Genomic DNA, 16091 nt, shown 5'->3' on the forward strand with positions numbered 1-16091 from the left:
GGTCCTGTTAATCCAGGGTGCTGCTGGTCCGTTTGCTTTACTGTTCATCTTGTAGCTAGCGGTGGCGTTAGAAGAAGAGGTAAAGGTTGAAGAATTCCATCTGGGTAGACATAGTGCAGGTCGAAGAGTTGTCTGAGTTGTAATTTTAAGTCAATAGAAGCTGGATGTAAACGTTGGTAAAGGTAAAGCTGAGGTAAAGGTAAAGCTGAGGTAAAGGTAAAGATATGGCTGCGGTTGGCCCTAATGTCCCTACATGCCGGTAATTTTCTCATGTGCTGTTCGGCAGCGCTGCAGATGGCTTGAAGGTAAAAGAAACGATCGGGTTATCGTTCGCACCTTTCCCTAGAGAGTCTGTGCGTTGGTGCCTTCTTTTATCACCACGCTCCTAAAACACAGCTCTTTCATTTCATGTCATTTAAAACGTTTTTAACCAACTCGATACTAACGATATCATCAGCAGTTAGCACTCACAAGCACTTAGGCAGCACTCTGTGTAAAGACGTGCTCTCTAGGCATAGCTGACCCTTTTGCGTGTCTTACTGCGTTTGAAGTAGTGAGGAAAACCTTGGTGAGGAGGAAGACCGTGTTCACAGAGAGACTGTCTGTCCCCTCCTGGCAGAACGATGTGACCCTTTGTTCCCAGAGAGCAGCAGGTTTCTTTGCCGATGCAGATGCAGGCTGCCGACATGGTGCACGCCAGGGCACATGTGCCCGTGTTGCAGCCAATTCCAGCCTTGGCTTAGGAGAGATATAAGTTCAAAAAGAGCCTATATGAGGCCACATTGCTGGTTCATCACTTCCACCTTTGTTGCACCACGCTTAGGCAGGTTGAAGAAATCTGTCTGGGTAGACATAGGGCAGGTCGAAGAGTTGTCCGAGTTTGTTGTCATGAGCTAAAGCTAGGCCTCGAAGTGTCAGATAACGGTTTAAAGATGATCTCTGCTGTAAATGTAGGAGTGGAGGAACAGTTTCCATAGACACCTTTGATGTTTTCAGCTGAAAACAGAAAGGGTCTGAGGAACACATGTTTGCTTAATATGTCACTGAACGCCAGGCTCTCACCTATGGCCTGTATACGGCCTAAAGTCAGATATTGTCTCTGTTGTGAGTAAAGGGCTGTCAGGCAGTGCATTGCGGGTGAGTGGCTGGGTGAGAAAGTGCGGCAGAGGTGGGTCAGCAGCACGTTTGGCTAGGCAGCATTTTGATTTCATGCCTTCTGGCGACGCCCGTGGCAGTTATGCTAAGACTCTGTTATCCCTGTCCCTAAAGGTGGCAACAATGCTCTGATGAATGTGTCTTCAGGCAATCACTGTGTATATACAGAGGTGCTGCTTGAGCAGAGTGCCTCATAACTCCTGTGTGAAACCTCATTTTCCCACCTGTATGGCCTTTTAACACCACGATGGGGAGTTTCATCAGAGCTGCATGCAGGTTTCCCAGGCCTGAGCCACCTTCAAGCTTAGCTTGCTAGATGTCTTCCTAGTTCACGTTTACAGAATGGGCTTTTGCTTTTAAACCTGTCAGTGTTGTTTTGCAGCAAACGCTTAATTCCCTAGACAAGCTCATAACCATCCAAAGATTGAATTCTTATGTGTGAAGAAGATGAAGCAGAGAAGCTAAACTATGCTGCTCTGCTGCACTATCCCCCATGAGGCTTAGATTCAGGCGGAGACCTACAAGAAGATATTCACGCTTCTGGCTTCCTAGGCACAGGAGGGGAGCAGGCCCTCTGGTGCAAAAATCCATGCACGCTGATGAAAACCTGTGAAGTCAGACCCCTTTCCATATAGCCAAGGAAGAATTTAGGGCCTAGCTTCCTGCTTGAGGGCTCACGGACTTTCCAGGTGCTCTGCGGGAGCATTCTTAGGCAGAGTTGTGGTGAAACAGCTGCAAATAGCATCCATGAACGGATTGCCTCAAAGGGGTCAGTTGGAGCTATTGGTATCATTGATAACCCGGAACGACAGGGAAGTCTGAGCTACTGCTTTCTGATAAAGAATCTCTCATTACTGCACACGCCTGTCACCTCTGATGCCCCTCTTTCAAGCCAGCCACACACTCACAGGGTACAGTCTGGTGCAGAGTGCTTCTGGCAAATACCAGATACTTCTGGGCTGTTCTGATCTCTTAGAGGCCTGCAGACACACGGCCTGCCGCTCAGTGTGCCATGCTGTGTTGCCCAGGACTGCAACCAGGCCTTCTCCAATAGCAGAAGGAAGGTCACAGTTACAGGCAGAAATAATTTCAGCTGAGCGTGATATCCTAGGAGTGGATGAGGCTGGGTAACAGGACTTTTGCCTAGAAGCTCTCCAAGGCAACAGGGTCTCAAGCATAACAGTGCAAAATCATTTTTACAGTGGACCTGGAACTGCAGAGTTTCAACCCAGTGCACCCCAAGCTTTTTATGGACAGAATAGCCATCAGTGTCCGGATGTGCTCAGGGCAAACAATTCTAGGGTCCATTTTTCTCAGTCAGTATTATTTGCTCTTTCGTCTTGAAAAACAAAGCACAGAACAAACTTCAGACACATACCTGAACAAAAAGGTGAAACTCTGACAAGCTGGAAAGCGTGTGGAGGCCTGGCATAAACTCACAGACCTGATCCCAAAACTGAGGAGGAGGAATAGCTTGGTCTTCCAGGATTTCCTACTACGTCTCCCTTTTCCTTGTAACTAAGCACAGGGCTTCACCAAATTGGTGTGGCCTACCAGAAATAGAAGTGCAGAACTATTTAGACCAGTCTCCTTTTCAGATTGGGCACACGTTCCATCCTGTGCGTGAGGAATCTTATTTATCACGCTGTCATACTTATTTCTTTCTCAGTATTCGTCCCGAGTCAGGAAATGAGACACACTCACCCACGCAGAAGATGCCACAACAAACAAAAAGGCTGACAGTGAGATCTTGCTTTCAAAGTCTTCTCAAGCTATGAAATCATCGTACGGGTCTGCTGCTTTTACTGTCCTTGTGGTTCTCGCTTTGGTTTTAATGAAGTGCAGCTGAGGGGTTTTTTATACGAATAAAAGGAAAAGGCCAAAGCTTGGTGAAGTCATTAGGTGCAGGTAGAAGACACCTTGCAGTCCCTTTCATATCACCGTGCCTAATTCATGCGTTTTGGGCTGCATTCGGCCTGCGGCAAACACAGACATCTCGGGAATGCAGTGTCTTGCGGCTGCTTGGGTAGAATGCCGCCAAATTCCCGTTTGAAAAGTCGTGTTTCCACTTCATGTACCTGGAACGCGGTGAGGCGGGCCCTGCACGAAATGATAGAACTGGCTCCTCAGATGGGAAAGAGCAAGATGTCTTTCGTGCAAGACGCCGGGCTACTTCTCCGTTTTCTGTGCAGCTAATCACAGGGTTTTACCGCAACTGCTGGGTCTTAGGGAGAATCAAAGTGCAGAACGCCTTCATTCTGCCTGTGCGCGAGTGCGAGCCGGCTGCAGTGGCGGCGCGGGGCCTCCGGGTGCCGCTGTTGCCCAACGCGGCGCCGCAGCCGCAGCCGGAGACGAAGCCGGAACCGGAGCGGCCGCAGCCTCCCGCGGGGCGGCAGCTCGCTCGCACAGCGCCCGCCTCGGAGCCGGCAGAGCAGAGCGCAGCAGAGCGCAGCAGGGCAGCGCAGAGCAGGGCAGCGCAGAGCAACGCAGAGGCGGGCTGGCTCTCGCCGCGCCGCGCCTGCTGATCCGCGAGCCAGCTGCGAGGGATCTGCAGAGCAGGGAAGCGTCGGAGGACGGGAGGAGAGGCGCCGGGAAGGCGGCGAGCGGCGGCGATGGGAGCGGGGCAGGCAGCGCAGCGCCGCGCAGCAGCCAGGCACGTCGCGCTGCTGGCCGTGCTGCTGCCGGTGTGCTGCCGGGCGGCGCCGGAGCGGCTGCGCTACGCCATTCCCGAGGAAACGGGCAGCGGCTCCGTGGTGGGGCCGCTGGCGCGGGACCTGGGGCTGAGCCCGGCAGAGCTGCCGGCACGCCAGCTGCGGCTGGTCTCGGCGGCTAAACGGCACCTGAAACACTTCGCCGTGAGCGCGGAGGACGGGCACCTGTACGTGAGCGAGCGGCTGGACCGGGAGGAGATGTGCGGCGACTCTGCGTCCTGCTCCGTCAGTTTCGAGGCGGTGGTGCAGAACCCGCTCAACGTTTTCCACGTCGACGTGGCTATCCAGGACATCAACGACAACTCCCCGGTCTTCAGCAAGGCTGCTCTCGACCTGGAGATCGGGGAATTGCTCCTTCCTGGTGCGCGATTTCCGCTGGAGATGGCGCAAGATCCGGATGTGGGAAGCAACTCGCTGCTCAGCTACCAGCTCACGGAAAACCCGTCCTTCAGCCTGGCAGTGAAGGAGAGCCCAAGTGGCAAGAAGCAGCCCGAACTGGTGCTAGAAGCCGCTTTGGATCGTGAGCAGCAGAGTTCCTTCCAGATGGTGCTGACGGCGGTGGACGGTGGGGCTCCAGCGAGGTCTGGCACCGTGCAGATTCGCATCAACGTGACGGACGCCAATGACAACGCGCCCGTGTTCAGCCGAAGCGCCTACGAGGCGCGAGTGCGGGAGAATCTGCCGGCGGGGTCGCTGGTGCTGCAGGTCCGAGCCACGGATGCGGATGTGGGCTCCAACGGCCGAGTCTCCTACTCCTTCAGCAACGTGCCGCAGGCTGTGCGCGCTGTCTTCAGCGTAGACAGCGACAGCGGCGACATCCGCAATGAGGCGATTCTGGATTTCGAGGAGAGGAATGAGTACACCTTCGGGGTGGAAGCGAGGGACGGCGGCGGGCTCAGCGGTCACTGCCAGGTCCGCGTCGAGATCACAGACGAGAACGACAACGCGCCCGAGATAACGACGTTGTCGGTGTGGAGCCCGGTGCCCGAGGACGCCCCGCCCGGCACCGTCGTGGCCCTGCTGAACGTGCACGACGCGGACTCTGGCGACAACGGGAAGGTGCGGTGCGAACTGGACGGCGAGTCGCCGTTCGCCGTGGTGGCGTCGTCGGGCAGCTCGTACAAGGTGGTGACGGCGAGCTTGCTGGACAGGGAGCGGGCGGCCGAGCACAACGTGACGGTGGTCGCCAGCGACCGCGGCAGCCCGGCGCTGTCTAGCCGCAGCGCGCTGGCGCTGGCCGTGTCGGACGTGAACGACAACGCGCCCGTGTTCGAGGAAGCCGCCTACAGCGCCTACGTGGCGGAGAACAACGCGGCGGGCGCGGCGGTGCTGCGCGTGCGCGCGCGGGACGCGGACGCGGGCGCCAACGGGCGCGTGAGCTACTGGCTGGTGGGCGGCAGCGCGGGCGAGGCGGCGGCGTCCTACGTGTCGGTGGAGGCGCGGAGCGGCGCGCTGTACGCGCAGCGCTCCTTCGACTACGAGCAGTGCCGCGAGTTCGCCGTGGAGGTGAGGGCGCAGGACGGCGGGTCGCCGGCGCGGAGCTCGACGGCGACGGTGCGCGTCTTCGTGGTGGACCGCAACGACAACGCGCCGCAGGTGCTGTGGCCGGCGGCGTCGGCGTCGAGCCCCGGCGCGGGCCCGTTCGAGGTGGTGCCGCGGTCGGCCGAGGCCGGCTACCTGGTGGCCAAGGTGGTGGCGGTGGACGCGGACTCGGGGCGCAACGCCTGGCTGTCGTACGAGCTGGTGCAGGCGACGGAGCCGGCGCTGTTCCGGCTGGGGCTGCACAGCGGCGAGGTGCGCACGGCGCGCGCCGTGTCGGAGCGGGACGCGGCGAGGCAGCGGCTGGTGGTGGTGGTGAAGGACCACGGGCAGCCGGCGCTGTCGGCCACGGCCACGCTGCACGTGGTGCTGGCCGAGAGCTTGCAGGAGGCGCTGCCGGCGCTGAGCGAGCGGGCGGCGGGCGCCGAGGCGCCGGCGGACTTGCAGTTCTACCTGGTGCTGGCGCTGGCGCTGCTCTCCGCCTTGTTCGTGCTGAGCGTGGCGCTGGCCGTGGCGGCGCGGGTGCGCCGCGCCGGGCCGCCCGCCGTCCTGCGCTGCCTGGGCGCCGAGCGCTTCTCCGTGGCCGGCCCCGCCTTCCCGGCCGACTTCTGCGAGGGCACCTTGCCCTACTCCTACAACCTCTGCGTGGCCCCGGGCCGCGCCGTCGCCGAGTGCGCTTTGCTGCCGGCCCCGCTGCCCGCCCGCGCCGTCGAGGATCTTCTCAGCGGAGAGCCGCCGTCCGACGCCGACGCAGTGCAGGTCGGTAAGCCGACCCCAGTCCCCTTATCTCACACCTCGTTATCTTCTTACGATCTGTATTCGTTCATTTATAGTTTTGTTAATCTTTAGCAAAATTCGTTGGTTCTCCACGAGTATATTTGAATACTGAATACGAAAGAGTGGTGCCTTTAGAAGTGAATGAGCGAGTGAATGGAAGAAACAATAGTATAATGCCTTCTTTTTAAGAGCAGCAAGTGCTTTCGTAAGGTTCTTTTGATAACTTTTTCGGAAATGTACCGAAGAGAATACACAGGGGGTTGATCGGGGATACTTGTCATTTTATAAGCTATCATAGAAATTAGTGACATAAATGCCTGTTGTCACACTGGCTGACACGGGTATTTGCATAGCCAGTCACAACAGTCTTGTAGGTCATGAAAGATCACGTAACTCGTACTTCACGCAATACTGCTTTTCCCTCCTCCAAATAATAGCGGGATTTTAATGAGAGACCGATGGGGGACTCTCCGTCGGACCCCGATGCACGGTAGGTCTGTAAGCGTCCCAAACCTCTCAATCTTTCTTTAACTTCACACCATTTTTTTCTTTGGTTTCCATTTGTATGTTATAATGGGAAACCATAATCCCTTTTTCATGAAAGAAGGAGATCATATTCTTCCCTCCTTGCCTAAAAGCAGGAAGTGAATAAAGGTACCCTTCGGGTCATCAGAAATGACACATTCAGGCTCAGTTGAAAGGTTCTGGCCACGCTATTTGCTCCATATAATATAGAACACGCTAGTAACTGTGAATGTGGTTCCTCATTGTATATAATAAGATCTACTGCTTCTGCCCTTGAGGACTGGGAAAATGTGATTGACATTTTGTGCTGAAGAGGTTTTTTTTTTTTAATGAACTCATTTTCCCCAAATATATGGGTTTGCACGTGATTGATAGTGTTGAACACGAAACAAATGTTTTACATTGTTTCAGTAACGTATCTCCAAATGAAATGTCAGTGCATGTCCGTGAATGGGGCGACAAAAGAGTGCCTCCGGGCGTGGCGAGAGCCTAACTTCCCCTCTGAAGAAAGAAAGGCATGTCGCCGTCTGCCCTTCCAGTTTTTGCTGTGGAATTGGGGGAGAGGGGTGTTATTTCCGTGAGGGCATGATTTCTCTGAGTTCAGCTATTTCTCATGGCTTTTTCCATCCACGGTGGTAGTGCTTCGTCTCTTTTGCTGGTCGTCACTGTGTCTTCTATACAGGTGAAGTTAAAGGGAGACGCTGATGTATAGCCGATGATAATGATGCTATCTCTCCTACATTCTCTAATGTCTATATAATAAATGTAATTGTTAGAGAGGGTGTGGTACGGCGGCAAATGTAAAGATATCCTTCTAGTCTGTCAAACCGGAACGTGTAGTTTCATTGAATACTTTCACGTTCCAAAATTAATTAGGGGATAGGAGTGGGAGATATGCTATTCTAAGATTATAGACTTTGCATTTTTGTAGTGGTGCAGAAAAGCAGAAAACGAAAGGATTGTTTGTAAAGGAATGGTATTTTTTGATCTGATGTTGGATTAATAGCAATTGTTAAATATACATTTTTTTAATTTCCTGCTTTAATGTCTTTGCCTAACGAGACATCTTGGCTTCTTATGAGCGATTTTTCAAACAAAAGAGTCAAAATCTCCTTAGCTTGTCCTATCTTCCGTCCCTTCAACAGATTTTCCTTTTTTTTTCTTTGACTGCTTGTGCAGTTTCGTTTCTCCTCGAGGGAGTCGTTATTTGCCAGAGAAATTAATTTCCTCATCACTCGAGGTGGCTTTTTTCGTGTCGCAGTCTGTCGATAAAGCTGGCCTTTTCTACTGCGTTTTTTTTCCCCTGAAAGTGTCTAAGTGAGCAATATGTGTGCTATTGTGCTGGCTTCTTAAAACTGGAGTATCTTGTAGGGGTACTGAAAATTCTCCCTCATGAAATCTTCTTGTATTTTGGAAGTTCCATGCAAGAACAAAAAGAGGAGAAGTAGGAAGGTCTCCTTCAATATGTCTGCCTGCGTTATGTGTGTGTATGCATATATAGAGAGGGTGAGTATCCACGATTCTGGCTAGTCAGCAGGACATCACATGTATACGAGTGATTTGTTAATTGTGATTTACTATTGAGATAGATGGTGTTTCCATCTTTACCAAGAGAGACAGACTTGTCTTGGAGATGGAGATATCTTTTGATTGGATCGATTTTGATTTCTTGTTTTTCTCTATCCGGTATCTTCATGTATGGAAATATGTTTGTAGGAAAGGGATTGTCTCTTCTCGTTCTCCTACATGCAGGTATGATAAAAGAACATTGCATTATAGGAAAAGCAAAGTTTAGTAACATGTAGTTATTAATATCGATACGTGTGGAATGGGTTACTTCTGTTCTAGCAACAGAAAACCGGAAACCCCCGAAATTATGTCATTAAGAGCTGTTATAGTTATACATATTGGAATGTCTCCCTCAGTTTCTGGTGATACTATGGGTCTACTCAGAAGCATTTCGTTTTCCTTGTTTTATTCTATATTATTCTTAAACAACGGCTTACCAACCCTCCATCAGTGTTTGTCATGTGCTGGTTTCATCTCTTTACAAAAATCAAATAAACTTCCTACCTTAAAAGAGGAGAGGATACATTTAGGTCTGGATTTCCTTAAGTATTTTTCTTCTTTCTTTTTATTTAAAGAAAAGATTTTAACAAATTACTTAAGTCATGAGTTACAAGGTTAGCTTCGGGAAGCACAGAATACAGCATTGAAATTTGGTTACTGGAAAGGCAGACATATTCTCCACTGATGGAATCAATTCGTTCGAGTTTACCCAGAATTCCATTCAGTTTACTCAGGACAGATCTGTTTCTTTCATGCCGATTTTTATTTGCCTTATAATTTGCAAACCGCATGGCTATCTCCCCGGCCCGGCCCCTTAACATCATGTTTAGTTGAAGATGCTGATAGTTTATCGTATTTAATGGTATTTCCTGCCTTCTAATTGTATCTTCAGGAAGACTATTTCTCACTGTCCTGTGATTAGTTTCGTTAGCAGTGCACATTATTAATCACTTGCCACACAGAAGCTTCCTTCTATTGGCATACTCCATTTGCTTGTTATTCCTTCTAAACAACCCTCTAGTAATTCATTCTGTTGGTGTTTACTGTTTGAGAGTAACCTTTTGAATCGAATTGATTTCAGTCTGCATCCTGTCCTATACCAATGGATTCACCTGCACCTTGCAGGATTTATGGGCTCTTAATTACGTCAGTTCATGTTTAAAAATTGGAAATCAAATTACCAGTCTACTTAAATTTACAAGTTTACAACATTTTCTTTGTTACGCTACCGACCCTTTTGCTACTTTCAAAGATAGTAGGGAGTCGCACTGGTAAAAGCTAATAGTGTATATGAAAACAGCCACAAAGACCACACACCCGGTTTCGCGAGCAAAACAGTCTTGACTCGAGGAATTTTACTTCTATTACCAATTAACCTCAGTTTTTAATCACTGATTCGGGTCTTGAGAAAAAAAAAAAAAGCGGGGGGAAGAGACCTGGAGAAAATAAACATGTGGGGAAACACCTTTCCTCCTCTTTCCCAGTCTCACCCTCAGTGAGACACACCTCGACCCCTCTTGCTACTCGCATCGTCCACGTTTTCGCCGCGCGTTTCACCCAGTCCCTCCCAGTCCCATCGGTGAGGCGACGTGCGGCACAGGCCCCGCTTAGTTTCCCCACGGGCTGTTCTCGCTCATAATAGTGACTGTGCTGACTGGAGCATGCTTTGCTTAGGTGCAGCTGTTGCAGCGCTTATTGACAGATAGGCTTCGACCATGTGTATCACTGGGTAATGCTTACTGGCTATATTAAAGATACATACTAAACTAGTGTAACGTTATAAAAATGGTCGGAGAAGGGGGAGAAAATAAATATAATTCACAGCAGCCTCTGATGTGTGGGTGAAAACAAAAGTGAAAGGCAGTTTCTGGAGATAAGAAAGCTGCTAATGGAAGGAATTAACAATTACAAAGGCTAAGGCACTGAACAACAAAAGGATCGAGTAGGTGGAGATGTCCTCTGACAATCGTCTGCCACCAGTGCAATTCAGGTCTGTAAGCCTGCGTATTCCTCTAAGTCTAAGCATACCACATGTATCTTTTTTCTGCTATGTGGGTTTTTTTTGAAAGAAATGGCCCCTTTTAAATGAATTAACGCAGTAACATTATATTTTCCTTAGCAACGTGTAAATGCTTTCAGAAGTTCCTCGTTTTGGTTTCCAGTAATGCTTAATTGATCAGTGTAGACTGTTCGGTTGATAAGGAACGGTGGAAATTTGTAATACATATATTACTTCCCATATTGATTGACACGGGTACTGAAGCACCCAACTGTGACAGCCTATCAACTAATAAAATATCACGTAATTAATTTCCTCCATACTACTTTCTTTCCTGCGACCTCCATTTTAGGGAGGATCTTCATTGTTGAGATTTACTATTTGTCGGGATTTCGAAAATTAATGCGACTGATAGCATTCCAGTATCAGGCTGTCTTGACCTGTAAGAAGGTATCCACCCATATCAGAGGAGCTCATTGGTGCGCCTTGCTTCTTGCTGTACGCTGAGAGGGGTGAAATGTTTCCTTCCGGAACTGGGCTCCCGGGGAAGCTTTCAGATGTGTGTGAAAGATTGCCTTTCCCATTTGAAGTGAAGTCATGGGAACGGTCTCGTTCCCTGGATATGTTGCAGTCTGCAGCAGCTGGTCGCAGTTCTGCTTAGGGAGGGAGGTGGACGCTGATCTCTTTTGCTCCCCTTAAAATACCTCTTGCCTTGACAAGTGTCTGTAAACGGCCAGCTCTCTGAGCTTTAGTGTATGCTGCCCTTGTCGGCTCTCCCTCGAGAGGGAGGATGTGAGGACAAACACTCAGACAAAAGAGTGATCTCTGGCGAGTCCTTGCTTGTGTGGTCCTTCTCCACCTCTGACGGGATAAGCTGCTGAGAGACTGAAAAGGAGAAGAACTTACATCTTGAACAAAATATTGCGCAGTTGCAAATCCGTTGTAAAGGACAGCAGCCGGACTGTTTCTTCTGTCCTTGACGTCTGAGCCTGGATCTCTGTCACTCAGGGTCAATGTGCTCTGTTCCAGAGAGAAGTGGCTGCTGAGAGTTGCCTAGGAGGAGGGATGAGTGGACGTGGTCTGCACAAGTCTTCGTATATAGTGTAAGAGGTCTATATCAAAAAAAAAACAAAAACAAAACAAAACAAAAAGCCACTGCCTACAGAGTTATAAAATGAAGGCGTCATTTCACAATCGATTCGGTTTTAGGTGACTATTCGTCGCTGGAAAATTGAGGAAAAAGAATTTAAGCGCTGCTATAAGAAATAACTCCGCGATTCATAGTTTAGATTCTGCTTTTGGGCTAATGATAAAGGATATATTGTTAAAGAATAGTGAATTGAAGCTGTCTAGAGATAGCTGCTTAGCACAAATTATATAAAACTTGCTTAGCGTGAGTAGCTAAATTTGCTGAAGCCTTAGGATGCACTTGGATAAAGTAGTGAACCTTTACTTAGTTTAGTTAAAAAATATAGTGCCTCAGAGCTCGTTCAGGCTGGGAAGATAAGGAAGCCACATGCAGTCTGCGTTCCTGAGTCACCCACTCCGAAAGGGAAGACGTCAAAAAAAGACCTTGGGAGACAACCTCAAGACCCAACAAAAATTAAGGTACAACCGTTAGCAGAAACCGCAAAAAACAAAGATAAGGAGAAAAACAGCTTACCTAGGAACAACAATGAGATCCAATGAGGAGCAGGAGACCCCAGACCAAAAAATTACTACTGGTCTAACTACTGCGTGAGGGGTGGGAAATTTAAGTTGAAAAAACTATAATCGCCCAGGATTTTTTTATGTTGGGGTCCCTCTTCGGAGGCAATATATATATATTGGCAACTGATAAAACAATAAAATCACAATACAGCTATATTCATACCAAAAAGGCAAGATTTTTCAAAACTTGCTAAAATGGTATATTCTTCTAAACCATCTCATTTTGGAAAATCTGCATCAATCTACACAGACCATACACAGTGCACAAACTGGAAAGTGTTACCCTCCAATCCACCTGCACTACCTCTTCGTGAACGCAGCAGGGACTACCTCTGATGAAGCAAAATGTACAGCTTTATCAAATCTTTCGTATTAGCCAGTGCTGCACACAGGATAAAAAGAGATGATTAGTTTTAAATCCATACATAGCAGCTTACAATACTTAAGATGATGAAACACATGGCAGTCATGTGTTACTGCACGTGCGTCATTAAAATTTAATTACTTAATTTGTTTTGATTTGGCTCTGAACTTTTCTGCGGGAACCTGGGGTCGGGCCCTGTTATGCTGGCCGACAAGCCTAATTTCCATAACAATAAAATAATTAAAGATAGTATATAGTATATAATATAATATATAATTTTACTTTACATAAGTCGCCGGAAGCATTTTGTTTTGCCATGCAGTAAAAATTTCACGCATAAGTCAGCCTTCTTTCTTGGATGGACACCTTCAGGAAGAAAAAGGTTTATGTCATATGCTCCAGAGACGAAAACAACTTGAGAGCAACTAATGCAGAAAATATTATCTACATGCTAAATATGTTTTCTCAAACATGACTTTTTTCCACCCCTATAGTGCGGGATAGGCGTGGAAAACGCAACGAGTGGGAGGCTGGGGTGAAATTTGTGGCTGCAGTTCCGGGCGGAGGCTGCGGGCGCCGCTGCTCACCAAGGAGGAGAGGAGGGAGCGGAGCGCTGCAGCCAGCCCCGCCCGCCGCAGCCCCGGGCTCGCTCGCTGGCTCGGCGGCTGGGCGGGCTCGGAGCGGCCGCGGCGGTGCGGAGCCGTGCTGCAGCGAGGCGGAGGGGGCGGCGAGAGCGGGCCGGAGCGCCGGGCCGGAGCGACAGCGGCGCGGAGGAGCCCGCGGGATTTCGGGGTCGCGGCGGAGATGCGAGCGGACACACGGAGGCGCTGGGGCGGCCGAGGGCGAGCCCGAGGGCGAGGGCGAGCGCTGCTGTGGTGCGCCTTGGTGGCGGCGTGGGAGCTGGCGTGGGGGCAGCTGCGCTACGCGGTGCCCGAGGAATTGCAGAAGGGCTCTTTCGTGGGCGACGTGGCCAAGGACCTGGGGCTGGAGCTGGCGGCGCTCCGCCAACGCGGCGCCCGCGTACTTTCCGAAGGTAGGAGGCAGTATTTTGCTCTGCATGAGAAGACCGGCCATTTAGTGACGGCGGAACGCATAGACAGAGAGCAGCTCTGCGGGCGGGTGCAGACGTGCCTGATCTATTCGCAGATTCTGGTACAGAATCAAGCCCAACTTTTCACCGTGCAAATAGAAATCACCGACGTGAATGACAACGCTCCCAAGTTCCAGCAAGATAAACTGCAGTTTCGAATCAGTGAAACAGCAGCCGTGGGAACGCGCTTCCCGCTGGAAGAAGCGCAAGACGCGGACGTGGGGCTGAATGCCCTGCAGCGCTACGAGCTCAGCGGCGACCAGCACTTCGGTCTGGAGGTGCTAGAGGGACCGGACGGCTCGAATTCCGCGGAGCTGGTGCTGGCGCAGGCGCTGGACCGGGAGGAAAGCGCCTTCCACGAGCTGGTGCTGACGGCGGTGGACGGCGGGGAGCCGGCGCGGACGGGCACGGCGCGGATCCGCGTGCTGGTGCTGGACGCGAACGACAACGCGCCGGTGTTCAGCCAGGCGGTGTACACGGTGCGCGTGCGCGAGGACGTGCCCGTGGGGTCGCGGCTGCTCACCGTGAACGCCACCGATGCGGACGAGGGCACCAATGCCGAGCTGACCTACTCGTTGCGCAGGACGCCCGCCGCAGCGTCGCGCCTCTTCCAGGTGGACGCCCGCACCGGGGACGTCGCGGCGGCGGGGAGGCTGGACTACGAGGAAGCGGCTCTGTACGAGCTGGAGGTGCAGGCGAAGGATGGCGGGGACCTCCTGGCCAGGGCCAAAGTCCTAGTGAGCGTTATCGACGTCAATGACAACGCGCCTCTAATCACGGTGACGTCCGTCGTGAGCTCCGTGTCCGAGGACAGCCCCCCGGGGACCATAATCGCTTTTATCAATGTGAAAGACGAAGATTCAGGGGCCAGTGGAGAGGTCAGGCTGTCGCTCGCAGACACGCTGCCGTTCCGTCTGGAGAAGTCCGTCGGGGACTACTACAGCGTGGTGACGGCGAGGGAGCTGGACCGCGAGGAGGTGTCGGAGTACAACGTGACGGTGCGGGCGACGGACGGCGGGGCGCCGGCGCTGCGCAGCAGCGCGGTGCTGCCGCTGCGCGTGCTGGACGTGAACGACAACGCGCCGGTGTTCGCGGAGGCGCGCTACAGCGCCTGGCTGCCCGAGAACAACGCCAAGGGCGCGCTGGTGCTGACGGTGCGGGCGGCGGACGCGGACTGGGGGCAGAACGCGCGCGTGCGGTACCGGCTGTGCGAGGGGCAGGTGCGGGGCGCGCCGCTCTCGTCGTACGTGTCGGTGCACGCGGAGACGGGCGCGCTGTACGCGCTGCGCTCCTTCGACTACGAGGAGGTGCGCGAGGTGGGGCTGTGGGTGCGCGCGGAGGACGGCGGCGCGCCGGCGCTGAGCAGCAACGTGTCGGTGCGGCTCTTCATCGTGGACGAGAACGACAACGCGCCGCAGGTGCTGTACCCGCCGGCGGCGCCGGGCGCCGGCTGGACGGGCGTGGAGCTGGCGCCGCGCGCCGCCGAGCCCGGGGCGCTGGTGGCCAAGGTGGTGGCGGTGGACGCGGACTCGGGGCAGAACGCCTGGCTGTCCTACGAGCTGGCCAAGGCCACGGAGCCGGGGCTCTTCCGCGTGGGGCTGCACAGCGGCGAGGTGCGCACGGCGCGGTTCCCGCTGGCGCGCGACGCGCTGCGGCAGAGCCTGGTGGTGGTGGTGAGGGACCACGGGCAGCCGGCGCTGTCGGCCACGGCCACGCTGACGGTGGTGCTGGCCGAGAGCGTGGCCGAGCTGCTGTCGGACCTGGGCGGCGCGGCGGCGCCGGGCGAGCCGGGCGGCAGCCTGACGCGCTGGCTGGTGGTGGCCGTGGCGGCCGTGTGCTGCCTCTTCCTCGCCTTCCTGCTGGCGCTGCTGGCGCTGCGCCTGCGGCGCTGGCGCCGCTCCCGGCTGCTGGCGGCGGGCAGCGGCGCCTCGCGCGCCGTCGCCGCCTCGCCCTTCGTGGGCATCGACGGCGTCCGCGCCTTCCTGCACTCCTACTCGCACGAGGTCTCGCTCACCGCCGACTCGCGCAAGAGCCACCTCCGCTTCCCGGGCGGCAGCTGCTCCAACACCCTGCCGGCCGCGCCGCCGCCCGACAAATGCGCGCCGCTGCTGCTGCCCGAAGAGCCCTCGCGTGCCCGCGCCGACAGCGGAGACGCCCTCCCGGTGAGTCCCTCTAGCGAGGCCCTTACGCTGCTTTTACGCTCCACTGGGTTGCTGCTCTGGACTGTTCTGCGCGTGTTGTGTGTTGCATGTACATAGCCTTAGCTCTAAGTAGAGGCCGATTAGGCAGAGGTACGTGCACCCAATATTTCGCTCTTTCTCTCTTGTTCCTGCCAGCTAACTGATGCATTCCGGTGGCAGCGTTCGGCCTAGCATGGAGCGTGCGATGTGTGTGCGTCCTTTTGCTTTGAGTTGCCTGCTCCTTGGGCCGGGTCTTCGAAGCCTGCGCCACGTTGTTCCTCAGGTCACCACCTTTCGTGTATAATTCAGCTATTCCTGTGAATGTTAGGCGCTGGGAGTAGACGGACACTCTGCGTTAGCAGTCGAGTCACAGATGTCCCAGCTTCTTCAGGACGTGTGCTTTAGACGGATGAGACTGCCTTTAAGCAGAGGCTTGGATGACGCAGTGTTCTGCCTTAGCCGCACTTTTTGG

At 53.1% G+C, this 16091-nt stretch overlaps 2 protein-coding genes across 2 annotated transcripts; both read left to right on the forward strand.

Moving 5' to 3' along the window:
- The first annotated feature begins 351 nt into the window (after positions 1-351).
- LOC135330007 (protocadherin gamma-B5-like) lies at positions 352-7747 on the forward strand. Its single transcript, XM_064520782.1, has one exon. The coding sequence runs from the start codon at positions 3768-3770 to the stop codon at positions 6252-6254; it is 2487 nt and encodes an 828-aa protein (XP_064376852.1). The 5' UTR covers positions 352-3767; the 3' UTR covers positions 6255-7747.
- Positions 7748-12965: 5218 nt separating this feature from the next.
- On the forward strand, positions 12966-16041 carry LOC112997135 (protocadherin gamma-A3-like). The gene has a single exon (XM_026122998.2). The coding sequence runs from the start codon at positions 13154-13156 to the stop codon at positions 15695-15697; it is 2544 nt and encodes an 847-aa protein (XP_025978783.2). The 5' UTR covers positions 12966-13153; the 3' UTR covers positions 15698-16041.
- Positions 16042-16091: the final 50 nt, after the last annotated feature.

The sequence above is a fragment of the Dromaius novaehollandiae genome, chromosome 15, assembly GCF_036370855.1.
Source record: "Dromaius novaehollandiae isolate bDroNov1 chromosome 15, bDroNov1.hap1, whole genome shotgun sequence".
Taxonomy (NCBI): domain Eukaryota; kingdom Metazoa; phylum Chordata; class Aves; order Casuariiformes; family Dromaiidae; genus Dromaius; species Dromaius novaehollandiae.

What these genes read in the sequence shown, in the direction of transcription:
- LOC135330007 (XM_064520782.1), top strand. Translation starts at nt 3,768, where the DNA reads ATGGGAGCGGGGCAGGCAGCGCAGCGCCGCGCAGCAGCCAGGCACGTC.
- LOC112997135 (XM_026122998.2), top strand. Translation starts at nt 13,154, where the DNA reads ATGCGAGCGGACACACGGAGGCGCTGGGGCGGCCGAGGGCGAGCCCGA.